Here is a 22,307-nt window from a genome sequence, read left to right as displayed (position 1 = left end):
CATTTCTTGTGACACTGATCTGTTGATCTGCATCGCACTTCCTGTGCAAATACGCCAGACGTCATGGGATGTGGAAGTGTAGGAGAACGGGAAAGTCCATGGTTTGTTTATGGTTTTTCTATACTCTTATCGCAAAGGTTTTTTTCGCTAGTCTTCACAATGGTTTAATCGCCACTGAGGAGAAGGTTTTTCCCGAAGAGGAAATCCAGTGAAACAAAACTCAATCACTTTGCTAGGAATTTTATTATTCATATTTAGTGAATCACTTTGCCAGACGCCGCATCGTTGGAGGAATTACCTAAAGAAAGTGGAAGAGATTTTGAATGATTGTACTGAAATAATAATGAAAAACTTACTTTCGATCGTCGCCAGTAACTTTACCAAGAAGTCCCTTTACCATATAAGCTAATGAGGCAAATTTCAGGGTGAAAATCAACATCAAAATTTCTTATGAATTCAATAAAAAGACTTACTGTATTTAGTGACATCGCTCACGTCTACTGGATGGGCAGAAGCTGCTGGAAAGCACCCTAAAATACCATGAGAAAATAGATCACAATCACTTATTCTGCACACAACACCCAAAAGCACTATTCCTCACCGAAATCCTCGAGCAGAAAGGCAAAAGCCACTGCAAGGACAGCAAACAGAAAGACTTTGAACATGTTTTTTTCACAAAAAATCACTCAAATGATAAACTTTCCGTTCTTACATCGAGCATTTATATAGCATCTGAAGAACGCACTGTATTTTAAGTGCCAATTCGTGGATCGCGTGGCTGTTTTTCCACATGGAAACTCTCAGTTTCCAAGCCAGTCATTTTCTGGTCAAGTGACTGAACTTCCAGGAATTCTGTGTGTTGCCAACTGCAATTAATTAGCTCGGGTGCGCACGGGAATGGACGTGGCCAGCAATGTTCTTTTCCCATTGAAGACTTCACAAATCTGTTCTGAGGCAAATATTCGATATATTTGTCACTGAGCCACGATAGAGGCAAAGTGGACTATAAAGATAGGAATTGTTGCGAGGGCAAACAATTAATGGGAAACCGATACTTGAGTTCTAAGTGCGAGGTTTTGTGACTTACCAGATGCTTGTACATGCTGACAATCTTTCCAGAAATTAATTTTAAAGAGAGCTTTTGTTTTTTCTAATTTTGAAAATAAAAATTCATATTTGATAAAATTCACCAAATTACGAAACGTCAATATAAGTTAAGACATCTTATTTTTGAGGATCACTGAGTTGTCCTACCTTGGCTTCACTGTGTCTATGACTATATGAAATATTTAAGTGAATTCTCGCTGTCTCAATGGAAGAGAGCGTCGGCCGATAAGACAATTCCTTTTGTGAGATGCGCGCGCCGTTTGAAAAGTGATTTTTGTCAATAACCTTGTTTGCCAAGTCATTAGCATTTGTGTTGGACGGAGGAATTTTTCAATGTTCCCACAGGATTTTTGAGGGCGCTTTGCGGGACTGCGAGGGTGGAAAATGGGCCATATTTTCCTCGGGAAATGTGTCACACACAATCTGCAAGATCGTCTGGGTTCTTGGCATTGATGTCATGGGAAAAAATGCCTCTCTGCAAGCCTGTCCTATTGACTCAAAGAGCGAGCAGAAAAAAAAAACAAGAGTTGCCAAGACATGAGGAATGAAGTGCAACCAATAGGGAACAATTAAAATAAATCAGAAGAATTCCACCATCCATGGATTGTCTGTGGTTGAGCAGAAGAAGTGGAGAAAAAAAACAGTTACGCACCTAGTAAACACCTCATTCTCCCGGGCATTCCGTCGTGGCAACTTGCCTGCACTGCGCGATTAATTGTTCTTGCAGCCTCAGACCCTCATTAGCACAAAATGCCAAACAGATATTCGCGCAAATACAGAGAGAGAGAGATGTGAGGAGAAAGAAGAAAAACAGTCCAACATCTCAGACCGAGAATTCTACTCACGTGAGATGGAATCATTCAGAGTCAGAGAAGAAGATGTGGAGGAAAAAATATGAATATCGCGCCTTATCTGGCCAAACATCGAGTTAACAAGAGGGAATTATATGCCTTTCTTCTTGTTCGCCTGCAGAGCAACTCAACGAGAACAATAACTGTTGAATTTGTGAAATCCAACACGGGACTTGAAGTGCGACCGTGGCCCGGAATTAGGGTGTTATTCCATCAGGTTCTTTGGACAGAGACCAGATGCCCTCCTGTCATGGGAAAACGGCTAGCAATCACGAAATTGTCCACCTCAAGCTGTGAGTTTGTTCACATTTTGAATCCGTGAGAGTGCTTTTAATGCCAATATCGCATTTACGGAAGCTCATAAATATCATATTTCCTGTCGAATGTTCACACTAGGAGATTTATGTTGCTCACACACTCTGCATTGGACTTTGGCGTCTTTGGCCTTTCGCTGGGCTTTGGACACTTAACACTTGAGTGTTGCTTGAATTACAAGAGAGTCTTGCGAACTGTCGTTGATCTAAGATCATTAAATTAGGTGAGAGCGGGGCAAATTCGCATATAATTAGTAGATAAATTTAACGAGTCTTTATAGGTTTGTTGCATCGGTTTTTTGTAGCATATCTATGGATTCTCCATAGATTTTGTTCATTTCAAGGAGTTCGAGTGTTAAACTCTAGCGCGAATCTCACCTGTGACTGCCAGTGATGTCTTCTGGCCAGAGTCAGAGTCTGTGGAGGGCATTTGGCATTGCGATAAGCACCATCTAAATTCCCTCAAGTTCACTCGAATTGGCATTTATTGGATATTTACGATTGTCATTTCTCCCAACGAGTGAGAATTCCAAATGCACGGAATGCATTCGTGACATTTTCCATAGTTTGCTCACCCGCGATGGTGGCCATAAAGTGGGGAAAAATGCGCGGCGCGTTTTTCTCTGGCTGAGGCCATGGCCAAAGTGCTAAGTGGACGGTCTTATAAATGGCTATTTTGAAAGTAATTTAGCCGATAACGGTTTCACGAGTCTCTCTCTCGCATGGGATTCTCGGCTGTGTGGCTGTGAAATTGAAATTATTCAACATTTTGCCAATCAATGAGGCAAATCTCCAGGTTCTCTCCCAAGAAGTCGCTTGAGAGACTGGAAGAATTTTTAATATAACACTCCCTATGCAGAGTGTAGCGTTGAGATATTCTATCAGAGTTGTGAAACTCCCAAGTGAAGGTATTCCGCGATCTCTATATATATGTGTACGTGTGTGTGTGTGAATTTTTGCATTTACAAGAGAATGGTATTTGGATTTATCAAAACTTCAAATTCATCACATCTCTCTTGCCAGAGCGAATGAAGGCTTATTAAGAGGGGCTTCGCCGAAGAGCCTTTCCCGCGCCATTGAGACCTAGACATCCACGCATGAATATTTTGTGTGCCATTTCAATGCAGCGTGTCAAGACACAAAATGAGGCAAAATGCCTCGTTGTTCTCATCTGCCGAAGGAAGAACAATACCCAACGACGAGGTGTACATTTGAAAGGGGAGTCATTGAATGGCGATGAAACCTCTGAAGAGCCCCACAATGCCAAACTTCATCATTGTGCAACAGTGTTGCATGAGCGCTGCATGGGAAATCGAGCGGATCTCCAAGAGATGAGATCTCAGCCGCCATGGCTTTCCCCTTCGTGGAAATGCGCTTTTCCCTGTTGGCCAACTCGAGAGAGAGAGAGAAAGAGGGAAAAACTCCCGGGTTGCACGCAACCCATTTGTGTCAATCAGTTGCGAGAGACTGATTAATTGAAGTGAGGAAAAGTGAATGAAGACACCGAATGAGGGGCTCATTTGTGGGGCCGCCAAATGGGGCTCATCGTCATTTTTCATAGTCAAGCCACTCAATGGAGGCCCAAAGAGTGGGCTTCAATTGCTCAAAGCAATTACTTTCGCTCGCCATGCTCTTGGATTATGAAATTTGTGTTTCTCCCAACAATTTCTACATCTGTGGCGCGTCCTGGCAGACATCAGGATAATGTCGAATTCAGGCTCAATGGGTGATCTTCATGCAGCAAATCAGCTGACATCTGAAGCAGACCAAAACAGTGGGAAAGCAGAAATCTCTCCTAATTGAATTACACTGCAAAATCCCAGTCACTCTTCCGCCTCCGTGACTCCTCGTGCTAGTAAAGTGAATGTAAAATTTATCGAGCACAAATATTGTTGGTTTTGAGCAATTAACTGGGTGGAGATGAGCTGTTCTCGCTGGAGCGAAACACTCTTCATCATTTATGGTCATTTTGCATCTCATTTCTCAGTCGCAGAATATAGGGGTAAGTGGGGCAGCTTCAGATTCAAAATGCTGTTCCAACTTTAGGATTTTTTCTTGAAAAATCGGCTGAATATATTGAAATGATCACAACGCTCAAATAAACTCTCGTCTATTGAGCTTCAGAAAATGCCTTTCATTGGGCATTAAAACTGATCGTTTTTCCTCTAAAGGAGATTAAAAATAATATTGTAAATTATCTGAAACTGCCCCGCACGGGGATGTTTCGGATTGCTCTGGGGCAGTTTCAGATTTTCACTGATATTTACCTTAAATTCCATTGTGGAATTGTCGAATCGCGGGCAAATGATCACTTTGATATCTATTCTACGCACTGACACTGTTTAATTCCCTAAAAATCGCCTTTAAAGTAATATTTTCGCGACTTTTCTGGACCCTTGCACGCACTGTCAAAATGTCTGAGCGAAAAGCAAGTTGCCCGTCATTTTTCCTGTATCGCAACGCCACCATGCGTGAGTGGTGGCAACTTGACGCGCCGCGAAAGTTCCGCGCAAAATGTGCTCGAAATTTCTGCTCTAATCAGTGATTTTCGCGTGTATTTTCTCACTTTTCCACTAAGAAGTCGTTTAACGTGATGAAGCAATGCAGCACAGAACGGCACTTTGTGAAAAATCTTCAATATTTGCCACAAGAAAATTTCGACCGTGATGTTGCGTCAGACTGTCAGAGCGCGCTGTTGTCAGTCCGTGGCGATCCGAAACTGCCCCGTGTGCAGTGTTTGTGCATTTTCCACCACCCACTGAAAAGGCCGTGATCAGGAGGAAAAGTTCGGGCATATTTAGAATCTCTACTTAATTCTCAATAACCTTTGATTGTGTTTCACGCGAATTGTGGCTTTTTTAATGGAGAAAACACGCAATCAATTCGGCAGCAAAATTCTAGTTTGTGAGTGATTTTCAATTTTCACTTATTTTATCTAAACAGTAAAGGCAATCCTGTGCAAATTTTCGTCAATTGTAGTCCTTAAGGACTACAAACATTGTGTGAAGACCAGGAATTTATTCATGCAAAAATCTCTGAGAAAATTAAGAAATCTGAAGCTGCCCCAATCTGAAGCTGCCCCATTTACCCCTAATGTTTTCCTTTCCTCTGAACTCTGCGGTAATCAGTTTTTCGAGTCACACCGCACTAAAGAAATTGAGATGTGTGTGCTGTGATGTTGAAGAGTGTGGTGTGAAAAGGCCATTTTTCTCGACACTGAAGAAAAATGTGGATGAAATTGCAGGAAAAACGAGTGTCTCTTCGTAGAAATTTCATGTTGGATAATTAGAAGAACAGCGAGCGAGAGAGAGAGATTCTTATCTTGCGATTGTCCATGAATTTCTCGTGTCTTTCGTGTGCTAAAGAAGCATTTAAAAAGCTGGAGATCTAACGCGAAGAAACACTTGTTCTCAGGAGAATAGAATAAGTTGAGGAGAGAAGTGGTTCGAAAAATCACGCGCATGATTATGTTAAAAATGCAGACATTTATTCTCAAAATGTTTTGATGTCTTGATCAATTATGCAGATCACAATCTTGTGGTGGAAGAAGCACTTTGCTCGCCTGTTTGCAATTACTAGCAAATGGTAATGCTTAATACTTTTGCTGGGAAAAAATGGCTCACAAGACACATTTCAGCTGGGACACACTTCAAAGTGTTCCCATTTTTTTCTTTCAATATATGTAGATTTTGATATAATTTATAAGCACTGTTGGAGTGTGTTGTCGGATGTGATTAGGCTGATTAGGCTGTTGAGAAGAGGGCAACACACCTCACGAGAAATGCGACACACCTCAAAAACTATCTGATCATTGACCACCAAGTGTGTCATCGTGAGATTTATCGTTGATTTTTGCGCGGGAAACTGATATAATTTGCATTTGAAATGCGGTCTTACAGACGGCGCGAAGGTGAGGCAACCTTGGCCAGCTCAGGGCCTCGATCATGCATCGACCATCTCCCGGACGCGATCAATAGAGCAGCAGTTTCATCACGGAAATGGCACCCTTCCGTCCGGCCGAACATCCCTTAATGGTTTGCTCACGCGCAACCAGAATGGCCTGCACGAGGACATTGACTTCCCCCTCACGACACGAACGATTTCCCGCAAGAAGAACATCACCTGGATGCGACCACACGTGAGTATTGAAGAATGTGTTGAAACTATTCCCAGAAAGTGTCTCGACTAGAAGAAATCCCACAAAGGGAAGCAAAAACGGTAATGAAGCGAGAGAATGCAATTAATTTGCTCTGTCAAATTGATTTGCTCTTCTTTTGTAACACTGTTTCAAGTGCTGTGCAGGCGAAAAAAGGGTGAGAGAAAGACTCAACGTTAATTTAGAGAGTCATCAAGTGGCTGCAGCACAAATGAGACGTGGAAGAACATGAATTCTGCACATTTAGGGCGATCTTTTGTGTATGTCTGTCAGTGTGGAATCCAAATTGAGGTGCATTTCACTATTGCAGGACATGTGTGCTCGCCCTCAGTTTCGCCTGTCACCCAGTGGATGTGTGCTGGCGGCGCGGGAGCTTCCTGAGCCTCATGGACCGGGAGATCCCAATCTCTTGGCGGCCATCGGCTGCTTGTCACAGTTCCCGAAACTGCTGGAGCGCGTGGCCCCGTCCGATCAGAGCTTCGACGTGGCGAGCGGGTACATTGGAATGTTCAGGTGAGTGTCACGCTCTGCAGGCACCTCGTCACGACCATTTCCACCCTTTCAGGGGCTTGTCATCCCCAAAAAAGGCAATCACAGACAATAATTATGATTCACTTTTACTGCTTTCACTGTTCAGCAGTGAGACAAAGTGTTCTCAAAGAGCGTCCAGATTAAAAAAAAAAAGATCATAGATTTGATTAAATGGACTTTTCAAGTCATTTTCCCAACAATGAATGACCCTTTTATGAGGCAAAGACAATAGTTTCGAGGAGCATTTCATTGTTATGCGGGTCGTTTTTGTCTAGTCTTCTGCCAAACACAATAATTCTGTGACTTATATCGTGTCCCTTCTTCACCACTCCGCCTCATTTCTCACCACACGAGAGGCCAGGAAGACTGAGAGTGCAACACGTGACAAGAAAGTGCTCTCTTCAATCAATGAGCAATTCATGGGGCTTTTATGTTCTGGCTGTGGCTTTTCGTGAATTGCCGGCGGTGTAATTTGAATTTAATACACCGCTCGCGATAGCTTGGCGGAGTCGAAGAGCCAGGAATTAATTTCTTCTCGCCATCGTGGGTGTGTCGCGCTGTGAACAATGGAGTGAGGAAGACAAAAAGGGGATCACTTTACGAGGAGCCCCTTATTTACGATGGTAACAAGGTATTTATGGCATAATCGAGCCACGGTTTCCCGCGCAAAATTGCAAATTGAAATTTATATGCCATCATCAGATGCACACACTCATCACCTTACAACTCCCGCTGGCTTTGCGTCGTCCGATTGAGACACTGAAGAGATCTCGAATCCTTGGATGGGGAATTCTGGCATCTCTCTCATCTATAATTGCGCATAATCTCCAACTCGGTGTCCATAAAACAAACACAGAAGAGAGAAATTGGCTCAGCTCTCTTAATCATTTTATGTTGGCTGTAAATGCAAAATGCAGCGACTGGCGAGGAGTGGCCAGAGTTGTGTACTCGACAGCATGATTCTCTACCCAAGCTGTGCAGATCTGTGGCCAATTCCTCCCGCGCAAGAGTGACCTCGCCAGTCCGACACCTACTGACTCCTCACATCATCAATTAATTGCATTTGATGGCTCTTTTGTCGCCTCGAGGCCTCTTCAGCGGCACGACTTAGCCATGCAATTTGTTTCTCAGCTCTTTATCCGATTGACTTGAGTGTGTGCAATCTGTAAATTGACGAGGACAGCGCCAGTGGCCCCAAAGTACTCAATTATGCGCATGATTTATATTAAAATTACATTAGAATTGTCTAAAATATCCAATTAGTATTTTTAGTCAAGACACATTTTGGGCACAGTTAGTGTATGATCTATTTTTTGAATAGGTATAGAGAAAAGAATTTCAAGCATATTTTTTACCCAAGACACATTTTAAGAACAATGAGAAAACTGTATTTCTATTGTGTCTCTATAGGATCTCTTTCTGTCTAATTTTTTTTAAATCCTACTTCATTTAACATCATGATTAATCACTTTTCAACGCGGATTTTTCTTCAATTACCCATCTTAGTACAAAGAGCGCATGATAAGCGGTGCTTTTTCCCTTTGGCGATGCAAGAACAAAGCCCAACGTGGGCGCGGAATGTCGAGCATTCGGGCGAGACACATCTCTCGGTGGCTTGTTAGCCCAGGGAAGCGACAATGTTGCCACCTAATGCGGTTCCCAGACGATGCTGGTGACAGTCCATTTATCTGTGGAGCCGCTCTGGAGCTCATTTTGTCTCCAGAGACATGATTAATTGCCGTGTTGAAACGGAAAAAATTCAAAGCGGGAAAGTGCCGCGATGTAGACAAAATGATTGGCTGACTTTGATTCATCTTTGCAGATTCCGCTTCTGGCAGTGGGGAAAGTGGGTGGAGGTGCGCGTGGATGATCGACTGCCTACACGAGGAGATCGTCCGGCTCACATGCACTCCTCGCAGCCGGACATCTTCTGGGCAGCGCTGCTGGAGAAGGCGTACGCGAAGCTGTATGGCGGCTATGCCTTCCTCAAGTACGGCAGCGTCGGCAGGGCGATCCAGGACCTCACGGGCGCCGTAGTGCAGAGCGTGCCGCCCAGCGGACCGTTGCTAGGCGGCGCTGTGCCACGATCGACCCTTCTTCTGGCCATCACGCACACCGACAAGGGTACGAAGCACCGGCGATCGGGCCTTCTGGCGGAACATCCGTACTGCATCACAGGCCTGGCGCGCATCCGGACGACGCCGTCAGATGCTCCGGCGGCTGCCGCCACACACGACACGAATCTGATACGACTGAGGAGCCCCTGGGCGGGCGGAGAGTGGGGCGGCATGTGGGGTGGCGCCTGGTCAGAGCGCAGCTGGGAGTGGAACGCCCTCAGCGAGAGAGACAGGGATCTGCTGGCGTCCAGGTCGCAGAATGAGGGAGAATTCTGGTGAGTGCATCTTTATTGTCTATCACCTCTTACCACTCACGATCCTTTCCGGGATCCACAAACTTGCGAAAGAACTCAGACATGTTGTAGAATCCGTCATTGGTGGCCTTCCAGGTGTCAGAAAGTATTTGCCGGAAGTCATACAAGTCCTGCTGATTGGCCGACTCCCAAGATCTCTTTGTTTTCCTGGGCCTTAGATGTTGCACTTCTGTCTGGTTGTCCGGTTGTGCGTCCTCCACGTCAAAGAGCTTCGTTGTTGCCTGATCTAGAGCCTCACTGATGACACGGGGATTTCCTTTGCCCTTTCCATAAATCGTACCCTCGGGGAGTGTAACACTCTTGATGGTGTCCTCATTGGCCGACGGGAGACTCTCCAGGATTTTCTCCACTCCACTCTTCTGTTCCTCAATGTCTGGCTTGAGGATAAACCTGAGATCACTGCCCTCAGTTGTGGTGGTGACGATTTCTGCCTTAGAAGCTTCCGTTGTGACTTCTTGGAAGAGCTTCCAGAAGGGATTCTTCTCAGGCGCCACTTCCTGAGTCTCTTCACTCTGTTGCCAGTCGAATCTCGATCGCTTCCTGCGCGAGGACGACACAGACGATAGAATGAGATCTGCTGCTTTTTCTCCAATCACCAGACTGTAGGCATTTGTGTGCCCTGACGGGGATTTGGGGATGATACTAGTGTCAGCCACTCGAAGATTCTTGAATCCGTGCACCCTCAATTGACTGTCAACAACGCTGTCGCCTTCCTGGCCCATCCGACAAGTGGCCACTTGATGATGGAGCGGAAAGGAGAGATACTTCACATAGCATCTCCAGTATTCATCACTGCCCTGCTCATATCCTTTGCATCCTTTGAGATTGGGCATGTACAGATTCACGCCCAGTCTCTTGAACTCCTCCTGCTCGGCTATCTTCATGCCCAATTTGATGGCTCTCAGGAATGCTTCCACATCTCTGGGATGGCTGAGGAAGTTAGGATAGAACTTTGGATGGGCGAAAGGATTCCTCGAGACTATCTTCATATGGCCTTTGCTCCTGGGATGCAGCAGCATTGGGAGGAAAAGAAACGCCCGCCGGTTCTCGAGAGGCGCAAAGACATCCTCGTACAGAGATTGATTGAGCCCCAGACCCATTTGCGTGCCGCCGCCAGAATCAAAGGCCACTGTCGTGAAGGATTGCATCATCTCGATGTCCGGAAGCGCAGGATCTCCTTCAGTAGAAGCGTTGGTGTTCACATACAGCAATGCTTCGATACCGTTGATGGTCAAAGGACCTTTGCCGTAGAAGTAGTCCATGTACAGTCTAAAATAATCAATAGTTAATACTTGAGTTAATATGTCTTTTATCACTTTCGTCCAATATAGTATCAAATTGATCTTAGTTCAGTTCCCCTTGGAATACTTGTTTGAGTTTTGGGCTTTTCCCGCAGCGAAAACTTTTTTTTCCAAATGGTTGGTTGAATTTTATGATATATTGACGTTATAAATTAGCTTTTTCCTACCATAATCTATATAATAAATCTTTAATTAATGCATTAACGCCACAAAAGTGAGTTGGGCACGTAAGCCCAGCACTCAATCGAAGGTTCACTGGCTGATGATTCTTATTGCTCGATCACCTCGAGACTCGCGACGGGGTCAATAGAGCACTGATATTTGCTCACCTGCCATTGGCGATGCGGTCGAAGTTGATGAGTCCATCGTGCGTTGGATCCATGGTAAAGATGGGGCCAAAGACCGAGAGATGTTCGTACATGAGTTTCCCCACCGGAAGATCCTTGACCAGAGGGATTCCCAGCTCCTGAAGGTCCTCCTTCGGTCCAATTCCGGACAGAGTGAGCAATTTGGGAGTCTCGAATGATCCCGCACTCAGAATGACTTCCTTCTTGGCGCGAATCTTCGTCACTCTTCTGTCCACGAGCGCAGAGACGCTCTGTACACGATTCTTCGTAACTTCCAGCTTCAGTGCTGGTGAGCTGGTGAAGATGTGCAGATTCTGGCGACTTTTAATGGGTTCCAGGAAGGCTCTGGCCGCAGAGATTCGTCTTCCGAGTCTGGTGTTCTGTTGCAGGAATGACACACCGATCTGCTCGCCGGAATTGTAATCAATCCGCGGGAAGCCCACTTTCTGGGCTGCCGCGACGAAGGCGTCTGCGAGAGGTGTTCGGAAGGGATTGTCCTCCACGGGAAACTCTCCAGAGTGGCCGTGCAGAGGACTATCCTCGAGTTCCTTGAGCGTGGAGTTCTCAGAGCGCAGGAAGAGTGGCAATAAGTCCTGGAAGCTCCATCCCTTTGGCCAGGCGTCAAAATCCCGGCGATTCCCACGCGTGTAGATCATGTAGTTGATCACACTCGATCCGCCCAGAACTCTGCCGTGTGGGAAGCGACAACGCCTGTCCAGGGCGCCCCAGCAAGCGTTCTCCTGCGCTTCCGTCGTGTAGCCAAAGTTGAACAGCGTTGATTGCAGATTGGGCGCTCCCATGGGCACATCCGACGTGAAGGGAATCTCTGGTCGACCAGCCTCGAGCAGAAGCACCGAGAATCTCCCGTCGGCCGTCAAGCGGTTTGCCAGGACACATCCTGCCGGTCCTCCGCCTATGATCACGTAATCGTACGCTTCCTGGAGCTTTCGTCTTGGAAAGCGGACTCCAAACATGGTGTCCAGATCGATGTTGGGCACATTCGCGTCGTTCGCAGTGAGATTTACGATCAGCTGACTCAGCATCTGCAGCGTCTCGAAATCCAGGAAGGCGGAAGTGGAGGAAGCGCGCGAGCAGGGCGACCAAGTGGTCAGAAGCACGCACAAGAGGATCTTTATCACTTTATCACACAACTCAAGCATTCTGACTGCGATTGAGACTCTCAGGCGGTCAGTGAGTAAATGACTTGGGATGAGATGATCAGATTGCTGTGAGCCTTGGAAACGTGAACTTCTGAATGCCTTTTCGACGCGAGAATTGATTACACTTTGAGAAGTGTAGAAAATTGTATTTTTCTGGGATGTTTTTCCTTAAATTTTACATCAAATTCATTCTCTAAAAAATCCGATAACAGTAATTTGAGTTGGATGGGCACCAACCTGCAATTAGTCACTTATTAGCCTATGTGGCTCGGAGGGCAAAAATTTTTCTCCCCCTCTGGTGGCACAGCTTGGCTGACGGCGGAGATGAAATGATGAGCGGCGGAGGTGAAAAAAAGAGACTCTTGCACTTCACTTAAACTAATTATATTGAAAATTTTTCACACTTCAGAGGGCAAATGTTGCGTTTTTGTAAATTTAATAATTCAATAGTTGGCACAAATCGCGATGTGGATTGTTGGACTGTCTGGTTAAGAGTGAAGAAAGTATAAATTACACAGGAGGCAAATAGATTAAATTTTGGTGCCCGAGCGGGACTTGATAAGGAACTGGTTTGGTCTTATCTCTATGGCGTGAAGCGCATTCGACGATATTTCTGCACTGAAATGCGTCAACATCCTGGGGGGGCCGATGATGAGGGCGGGAGTCCCTCGATGGGCAATTTGGACAGCCTCTGAACTGCCCTTTTGTATTTACCCCTTGCTGTCCTGATCGTGACGACTCTGCATCGTCCATCTCTGCCCGGATGAAGCTCCTCGATGATGCCCATTGGCCATTGATGTGTGGCCATTGAATCGTCGCCGATGAGAACGATATCGCCAATCTTCAAATTGTCCGCGTCCTGCGTCCATTTGACTCTCTTCTGGAGAAGATGGAGATATTCTTTCCTCCAACGATGGGCGAAGTGCTGCAGAATCTTCTGGCAAAGTTGCCATCTGGAGAGGCGATTTGGCGCAACATCTGTGAGCGTCTGATCCGGGAGCGCGTTCAGTGGGCGTCCCACTAAAAAGTGACCAGGAGTCAATGCGAACATCTCATTTGGATCCTCGGAGAGTGGCGTGATTGGTCTGCTATTGAGGATGGCTTCGATCTGTGCTACGATGGTGTTCAACTCCTCAAATGTGAGAATAGTCTGTCCAACTTCTCTGGCTAAGTGATGTTTGAGGGACTTGATCGCCGCCTCATAAAGTCCGCCATGATGAGGAGATCTTGGTGGCGCGAAGTGCCAATTGATGCCCTTGGGAGCTGCCTCTAAAACAACGTCTGGCGATGACTGGATGTCTCGCAGGAACTTTGCCAACTCTGCGCTGGCTCCGCGAAAATTGGTGGCATTATCGCAGAAGATGTCGCTTGGAGCAGCTCTCCTGGCCGCGAATCTCCGCAGCGCAGCGACGAAGCCCTCGGATGAGAGACTGCCGACAACTTCCAGGTGAATGGCTTTCGTCGTGAAGCAGACAAAGGCGCAAATGTACGTCTTATATGATGTACCTCCTCTCTTGTAGCTAGGACGCGTGAGGACTGGGCCGCAGAAATCGATGCCACACACTTTGAATGGAGCCACGTGATCTGTCCTACTCGTGGGAAGATCTCCCATTCTCTGCTCCTGTCGGATCGGCTTGGTTTTCCAGCACACAACCCATGAGCGAGCGACGTTTCTGGTCAGATTTCTTCCTCCCAGCGGCCAATATTTCTGACGCAGAGTGGCCAGAAGCAGTTGTGGTCCCGCGTGCATGTTGTTCTTGTGTGTGTGGGTGGCGATAATCGTGGCGAGGCGACACTTGGGCAAAAGAATTGGATGGCGGGCATCGTAGTTTGCAGGCGATTGAGCCAGTCGGCCACCCACTCTGATGATTCCCTCTCCATCAATGAAGGGAGTCAAGTGGCGCACATGGGCGAACCTCCTGCTGGTCCACATGGTGCCATCGGCAATGGCTGATCTCACTTCTGCCAAGTGTTGAGCTTGTGCAAAAGATACTAATTTGTGCTCTGATTTTAGGAGTTCTTGGGATGTAATGGGACCTCTAATGCGACTAGGCGAACCTGTCAGGACTCTTAGCACGTATGCTAGGATTCTTTGTATCCGCAGATAACTGCTGGATCTTTCAAGGATGGTATCAAGGATGTGACTTTCTGGGACCTGATTGATAATGGCAGTCGACGAAGCAATGAGCGTGACACTATACGGGTCTTGAGGCCAGTTTTCGGCCTTACCCAACAAAAACTCTGGGCCCGTCCACCATATAGATGAACCTTTCAATTCTGTGGGCAACATACCACGCGATACAACGTCCGCAGGATTTGAGGCTCCCGGTACGTGCTGCCATTTCGAAACGTCCGTCAGTCTGAGAATCTCAGCGATTCTATGCGCGGTGAAAACGTCAAATTTAATGCGGTTTGATCTAATTTGCCCCAAAACAATCGTCGAGTCTGTCCACAAGAAATATTCCGTGACTGAGAGAGCATTTCTGATCTTGTGGGCCAACTGAGAGCCTAGAGCTGCGGCACACAATTCCAATTTGGGGATGGTGATCGACGATGTGGGAGCACTGCGCGACTTTGCCATCAGAATCTGAGACTGGCGACCATGGATATCATCCTCTGTGACCACATAAGCCACGGCACCGTATGCAACTGAGCTGCTGTCGCAGAAGACATGCAACTCGGTGGACTTGGGAGACGTCAAAGTCGACATTGGGCGCTGAACTTTGATCTCCTGAAGGGTTGGAAGACCTTCGGCTAATTGTTTCCATTGGGAACTGATATGTTCCGGAAGCGGATCATCCCAATCCAACTTTTCCTCTTTCCAAAGGGCCTGCATGATCAATTTTCCGATAACAATCACTGGAGAGACGAAACCAAGAGGATCATAAAGTGACGCAATTGCCGCGAGGACTTCTCGCTTTGAATTGACGTCAATGAAATCTCGAGTGAGCTGGAAGACGAAAACATCATCCTGAGGGTGCCAAAGCATGCCTAGAGCCTTGGATTGTTCAGGAAAGATGCTGCGCACCTGTGAGGGCTCTACTTCCTCTGTGATTTCTGGACTGCTGACACACCATTTGGCGAGCGTCATGCCAGCGGAACTCAACAATTCTTTCAACTGCCGTTGAGTTTCAAGTGCATCGGAAATGGATGGGCATGATGCGAGACAATCGTCCACATAAAAATTCTCCTTCAGTGCCTTAGCAGCGAGTGGAAATTTTACCTCTTCTCTATCCGCCAGATCGATGAGGACTCTTGTCGCGAGATAAGGCGATGAACTTACGCCGAAGCAAACTCCTCTCGCCCTATAATGACGAATGGGTTCCGAATCTCGGAAGCGCCACACAATGCGATGGTAGTCTTTGTGGGAGGGATGAATTAGCACCTGAGGATACATCTTCTGGATATCACAACAGAATGCAAAGGGGTGTTCTCGGAATCTGAGGAGAATTGCGACGATGTCGGGCTGAACTGTCGGGCCCACCATGGCAACATCATTCAGGCTGAGGCCTGTTTGGGATTTTGAACTGGCATTCATGACGATGCGAACTTTAACTCCTGAGGAGGACTTCTTAGCAACAGCGTGATGAGGCATGTAGTAAGAAGTGGAAGTGATCTCATCTGGGGGAACCTCCTCAAAGAATCGCAAGTCGAAATTCTCCTGCATCGCAGCGTGATATTGGCTTTTTATCTCTGGGTTGGCGGACAAACGACGCTCGAGACTGAGAAATTGTCTGGTGGCATTTGGCAAATTGTTATGAAGACGCACTAAACTGGGGCGAAAGGGGATCTTCACAACATATCTTCCAGTGTCATCGCGGACAGTGGACTCTTGGAAGCAGTTCTCCACGATCTCATGATCAAGTGTTTTAGGATGGGCAGTGGAAACTTCTTCTATTTCCCAAAACTTCCGGACCGATGAGTCGATGGAGGCCAGCGTCGTCCCAACATACGCGACCTGGTCTGATTGTCGCGTCTGTGACGAGCTAGCATGGGCGCCAGAAACAACCCACCCAAAGCAACTTTCTTTGAGAATTGGCAAGCCTTTGCCCAATCTCATTATCTGTCTGGTGAATATCTCGTTATAGAATTCGTTGCTTATCAGCAAATCAATGGGCTGAGACACATGCCATGTTGGGTCGGCCAGGGAGATCTCTGAGGGAATGGCGATCTGATCCACCTGTACCTTCCAATTAGGCAACTTTTGTTCCAACACTGCGGGAACAATTTGGCATGTCATCGAAAAATGGACATCTTGATTGTCAACTGCCTGCACACAACATTCAGCCTGGAATTTGGACTTGGCTCCACCTCCAACCACCCTCCCAATGTACACATCGGACAGAGATTTGGGCAGCCGAAGTCTTTGGAATAGGGGCTGTGAAATCAGATTGACTTGAGCTCCGGAATCCAGCAAAGCTCTGCACAGCTGCGGAACACCGAACTTATCCAAGACTCGTACCACAACCGTCTCTAGAAATACCTTCACAGCAGGGCGAGAGGCAGTGGAGGAGCCGACAATGGCTGTGGAGTCAGACTGTGAAGTGTCTGTGGGCCTATCATTCGATTGGGTCTGCTGCTGAGCAGGAGTGGATTGTGATGACTCAGACTGAAAGGCTTCGTGCAAAAGTGTGTTGTGGTGTTTGGAGCATTTCCGGCAAGTGAAAAAGGTACAATCCTTCGTCAAATGTGTCTCGGTGATACATTTTCGGCACAGTTTGTTGTTCCTGACAAGTTCCAGACGTTCTATGGAGGGCATGGCAATGAACTTGTGACACTTGAACAACTTGTGGCCTTCTTTTTTGCATCCAGGACAAGGAGATTGTGCAGTGGCAGAGAGAACTGTGGCTTTTTGTGGCTTGAGATTCTTATTGCTGGTTGGGCCAGCTGGAGTGGACTTGGTGGCCTGAGATGAGGATTTGGCCGGGTAAGAATTGTACTGTGCGATGGACTTTAGTCTCTCTCTCAGAAACTGCAAGAATTGGACCATCGTTGGTGATTGACTCTTAACCTCGCGAGACCACAGAACTTGGGTTTCATGGTCGAGCTTCTCCAAAAGCAAATAAATGACCCACGGATCTCTTTCCTTGACATCAAGTGCGTCGAGGGAATTTAAAACTGAATTGGCGGTGGCAAAAAGATCCGTAAGAGCATCAACTGAGGGAGTGGAAAGTGCTGGCATCGTGCAAAAGCGCGCAATGTGATGATGAACAACAGACTGCTGATCGTCATATTGTCCCACTAATGTGTCCCACGCAACAGAATAATTGGCATCTGTGATGGCCAAACTATCAATCAACTTCTTCGCATTTCCCTTGACTGAGGAGACCAAATATTGCATACGTTGCACATCAGTGAGGCGAGGGTTAAGATGAACAATGCTGGTGAACATGTCTTTAAAGTGATGCCAGACAGTGTAATCACCGGAAAATTCTGGGACCGTTAACACGGGGAGCTTCAAATGGGATTGATTTCTGACGTCGTGTGATTCTGGCCGTGGACTGTGGGCCACTACATTGGTCAGCCTATCGAAAAAGTTCTGATTGCGCACCTCTGCTTGTGCTTGATGGGTAATGAGCATGGCAAGAGCTTTTTCTAAATTAGCAATTGACGAATCACCAGAAATTTGAGCTGATGGCTGATGATTAGAGCCAGAAGGGCCAGGGATGGGCAAAGGATCATCATTATCATCCTTCCGGTCCAAAGCATCACCCAAAATTCTCCTCAACTGACTAATTCGCTCCATGATTCTCGAGTGCTCCTCATATTCAGTCACCGAATTATTTCCCGTATTCACTAGCTCTTCATGAACCATTGTGAGTTGAGCTTTAAGGTCATCAAGTTTAGTTATGTTGGAGGCAATATCTGTAGCCGAAAAGGAAGCCTCATCCTTGCGAACGGAATCAACATAATTTTCAATGCGAGTCAGGTGACCCTTAAGTGTCGCTCTTTTGCTCAGGAGAGTCATAATTAATCAGTGTGAGAGCGAAAGGAAAAAAGATGGGAATTGCACAAATTTTCACTCTACACTGTTACAACTTACTTGGCGTGTGAAGATTGATACGGCAGAGCTGAATGGCGGCGTGGACTGCACTTGGTCACCGCAAAAGCTGGTGGACGCCTTCGCAACTTGGACGGCGTTGCCTCGAAGGGCCAAAATGGATGGGCACCAACCTGCAATTAGTCACTTATTAGCCTATCCGGCTCGAAGGACCAAAATGGATGGGCACCAACCTGCAATTAGTCACTTATTAGCCTATGTGGCTCGGAGGGCAAAAATTTTTCTCCCCCTCTGGTGGCACAGCTTGGCTGACGGCGGAGATGAAATGATGAGCGGCGGAGGTGAAAAAAAGAGACTCTTGCACTTCACTTAAACTAATTATATTGAAAATTTTTCACACTTCAGAGGGCAAATGTTGCGGTTTTGTAAATTTAATAATTCAATAGTTGGCACAAATCGCGATGTGGATTGTTGGACTGTCTGGTTAAGAGTGAAGAAAGTAGAAATTACACAGGAGGCAAATAGATTAAATTTTGGTGCCCGAGCGGGACTTGATAAGGAACTGGTTTGGTCTTATCTCTATGGCGTGAAGCGCATTCGACGATATTTCTGCACTGAAATGCGTCAACATGAGTATAACTTAAATTTCCACCTCAATTTATTACCCCGCTTCTCATCAGTGCTTTTGCGTGCTCGCGTGCGTTTTTTCGCGCGGCAAAAAAGCCCACCGACAGGGAAAGATTTCAAGTACAAGGCAATCTGGCCAGAAGCACTCCAATAAAATCTCACTGTGGCTTGGCGCATTGCATAAAAGCGAGGGAGGGGAGTTTATGCTGGCGGAAAGGTCAGCTTTCGTGGGAATTTTTTGCTCGTGAACTGTATTTTGACGGCTTTTCCTGTTTCTTTTTGCTATGCACACAGGATGGCCGTTCCAGAGTTCCTACAGCGCTTCTCAGTCATCTGGCTGGCGCACATCTCGCCTGATGACTGGGCGCTGGAGCCGGCTCTGCACTCCAGATCGCCGTGGCGCGCCGCCATGGCGCTGCGTCAATGGCGGCCGGGCTTCAATGCCGGCGGGCCGCACAGGCACACCGAGACCACGGCCACTAATCCACAGTTCAGGATCAGAGTGCCAGGAGCGGCGGCCAAGGCGCACGTGGTCGTGGCCGTGGCGCAGAAGTACGAGTGTTTCAGGAGTCGGCAGGACGAGGAGGCGGAGATTGGCTTCACCATCTACGAAGTGCCGCCGGGCATGCCGCGTGTCACGCCTCAGTTCGTGAGCGAGCAGATGCCGCTGGACTTCGCACCCATGCAGAATACGCGCGAAGTCGCCACGTTCTTCGCGCTGCCGCCCGGGGATTTCGTCGTGCTGCCGCACAGCGCACAGCATCGCGAGGGGAAGTTCCTGGTGCGCATCCTGGCCGACCAGCACGCGGATGTGTGGGAAGTGAACGAGGACAACGTGGTGATACAGAACATCGCGGCGGAACTTGTGGAGGAGAGGAGTGCCGATTGCGTGAGTGTTTTGGGGATCTGAACACTTCTCAAACTCATGTTATGGTTTTCATTAATTGTTCATATTCGTTGTCTATTCCAGCGACTCCTCTACCGGCTGCGCACGCGCTATCCGCCCGAGATCGACGCTGGCCAGCTGCAGGCCATCCTCAGGACGCAGGGCTGCTCCTTCGGCCGCACGCTTCGCGGCCTCTCGCCTCTGGGCGGTCCTTCGCTGGACCTCTGCAGAGCGCTGCTGGCGCTGCGCGACCCCGCACTGGGCGGCCGCCTGTCCATTGAGCACGTGCCGGCGCTGGTGGGACTGCTGCGCTTCTGGAAGGCCGCGTTCCGGCGCTGCGGCCCCTCGAGCGGCGGGGCGCTGTCCTTTAGCCGCGGCACGTGGGGCTCGCGCGTGTCCTCGTACAGCCTGCGCGGGCTGCTGTGGGCCAGCGGCGCCACGGCCAGCAACAAAGTGCTGGAGGCGCTTGTGGGGCGCTTCTGCCGCAACCGGCAAATGACCCTCGAAGGCTACCTGATGTCCATGGCACGTCTGCACCTGGCGCACGGTGAGAAGCTTACCAGTTGGTGGTATAATGTGCTTTTCTGACTCTCCTTCTGCCCTCAGAGCGCTACCACAGCCTAGACACGAAGGCGAAGGCCAACCCGTTGACCCTGGAAGAGATGATCCTCATGACCATCTACTCGTGAGACCTGCGCGATGACGCTGACATGGAGCCAAAGACCAACTCTGAAGTGGACTTGTAACGCGACTGGCTGACACCCCAAATATTTATTTCCCACTTCCCGAATCCTCGATTCTACAACTAATATATTCGCAAGAGTGCATTTTTATGTAATATTTACTGAGGAGAAATACAGACGACGAATCACTTTGTTAAGCCATTCTGCAGCACTACTCTCAATGTGTCCACGTTGATGCGCGCCTGGGCGCAGATTTTGCCCTCCACGAGGACTGAGGGCTCCTGGGAGAGCCAGCGAGCGGCCTGCTCGGCATGCCAGAGGGATTTGTCCAGCAAGTCCTGACAGTTGAGACCGTTCTCGACGCCTCGGCGCGCAATCTCGGCCAGCGCGGCGTGCAATTCGAAGTGCATGCAGCCATGAGAGCGATTTTCTGCAGGCGCAAGCAAGGCAATCAGGTCTAGAATCTCTCGGCAGAGTCTCGCCTTCATCTCCAGCAACTCATCGGGCGCCTTCTGCAGCTCCTGAGGATGTCCTTCGCCGATTTTCTGCGCCAGCACGCACTTCACGTCAATCATGATGAAGTGATTGGGCGGTAAAGACTTCTCATGCATCCTGATGAAGTCCAGACATCCTTGCACACTGCTCTTCATCTTACTCGCATCCTGGGCAGCCTTCTCCAACAGACTCTCCACATCGGCTTTCGGCACAGTCCTAGAACACACCTGGCAGTGCCAATTTGAATCCTTCGCGAGAAGTAATCCTGCGCAAGGAGTTTCACAGTTGAGAGCACTGAAGTTGCTGCCCAACTCAGTGACGTCCAGGCATCTTGGACAGCTGCAGGTGAACATCTTGGTCTGGCTAAGATGTTCCTGGCGCTGCTGCGTGCCCCACAGAGCGTCCGTGTAGCAGATGCTGAGCCGATCCCCCTTGCGAATGTCCTGGGCGGCCCAGAAGACAATCTCGCCGGCGTCCGTGAAGCTCTTCGCCACATTGGCCAAACAGGAGTGCTCGAAGAGTGACGCTGTGGCATAGATCGCCACGTACGCGGGCTCCGTGAGTGGCACCTCGTGACCATTGATGTACACGATGCCGAGAACGCGCAGGATCTCATCCTCTGTCCAGCGCTGCTCCTTGAAGAACCTGGGGATGAACTTGGCCACGTGCTCGCGATCGCTGAGCCACTGCAGGGAGTCCTTGCGGCTGGTGCTGTGACTCTCCAGCTGGCTCAGCTGCTGCCATTTGTCCGGACAGGAGCGCTCCGTGAGGAGACAGCGCAGCGTCAGGACACACTGGTAGATGGGATGAGGGCAGATGAAGTGCTCGATTGTGATGCCTCCCCGAGCGGCGGAGATTCTGCACTCCTCCGCGTGCGTTTCAGCTTCCTGGCACTCCTGGCTACACATTGGCCAGCCGCATCTGGAGCACTTTGTAGCGGTGTTCTCATGGATCTCCTACAAATGGTAGAAAAAAAATTAAGAGTAATTTGACGGTAAATTTACGGAAAATACACTCTTTGGTCCCTAAAAAAATAATTCTTCTGCATTCGCACACATTCTTGGCAATCGCAATTAGTTCATGAAGCATTTTCTTGATTTAATTTGCGAATGCCTATAAAGTGTTGAGAAGAAGCGTTGCTTACTTGAAGACACCCCAGACAAACAGGCGCCGTGAATTGCGACGGACCAGTGACGAGCGGCGCCTCTTTCAGGATCACATCGCCAAACTTGAGATTCCGACTGGCCACGAGGAAGCGCCCAACCTTGTCATCTCTGCACACGCTGAAGGCCGGGCAGGACTTCTTGTGGCTCCTCCAGTGCTCGCGCTGGTGCTTCACGCTGCAGTAAAAGACGCCGCGGCAGTTGGCGCACTTCTTCTCGCACGGCGCGCCGCACAGGCCGCAAGATCCCTCCAT

At 48.2% G+C, this 22,307-nt stretch overlaps 2 protein-coding genes and 1 long non-coding RNA gene across 4 annotated transcripts in view; 1 reads left to right on the top strand and 2 right to left on the bottom strand.

Moving 5' to 3' along the window:
• Positions 1-20,592, top strand: part of LOC132265849 (calpain-11-like) — a 27,590-nt gene extending 6,998 nt beyond the window's left edge. For both annotated transcript variants that reach the window (XM_059766631.1, XM_059766632.1), the window contains exons 3-8: positions 6,172-6,410; positions 6,739-6,941; positions 8,782-9,351; positions 19,121-19,715; positions 19,797-20,259; positions 20,319-20,592. In XM_059766631.1, coding sequence (XP_059622614.1) covers positions 6,172-6,410; positions 6,739-6,941; positions 8,782-9,351; positions 19,121-19,715; positions 19,797-20,259; positions 20,319-20,401 — 2,153 coding nt within the window. In that variant the 3' untranslated portion in view covers positions 20,402-20,592. The remainder of the gene's footprint in view (positions 1-6,171; positions 6,411-6,738; positions 6,942-8,781; positions 9,352-19,120; positions 19,716-19,796; positions 20,260-20,318) is intronic.
• LOC132255592 (uncharacterized) lies at positions 207-727 on the bottom strand. Its single transcript, XR_009468191.1, has 4 exons — positions 602-727; positions 474-530; positions 357-405; positions 207-298 (listed from the first exon to the last, which is right to left on the bottom strand). It is a non-coding gene; the product is annotated as an uncharacterized LOC132255592 (long non-coding RNA).
• LOC132255925 (SET domain-containing protein SmydA-8-like) lies at positions 20,581-22,307 on the bottom strand. The gene is made up of 2 exons (XM_059752097.1): positions 22,035-22,307; positions 20,581-21,846 (listed from the first exon to the last, which is right to left on the bottom strand). Exons 1-2 carry the CDS (start codon positions 22,305-22,307, stop codon positions 20,581-20,583), a joined length of 1,539 nt encoding a protein of 512 aa, XP_059608080.1.

The sequence above is a fragment of the Phlebotomus argentipes genome, unplaced genomic scaffold, assembly GCF_947086385.1.
Source record: "Phlebotomus argentipes unplaced genomic scaffold, Phlebotomus argentipes genome assembly contig_5, whole genome shotgun sequence".
Lineage (NCBI taxonomy): Eukaryota > Metazoa > Arthropoda > Insecta > Diptera > Psychodidae > Phlebotomus > Phlebotomus argentipes.
The sequence above is the reverse complement of the archived record's forward strand: the minus strand, read 5'-3'. Positions and strand labels throughout refer to the sequence as shown.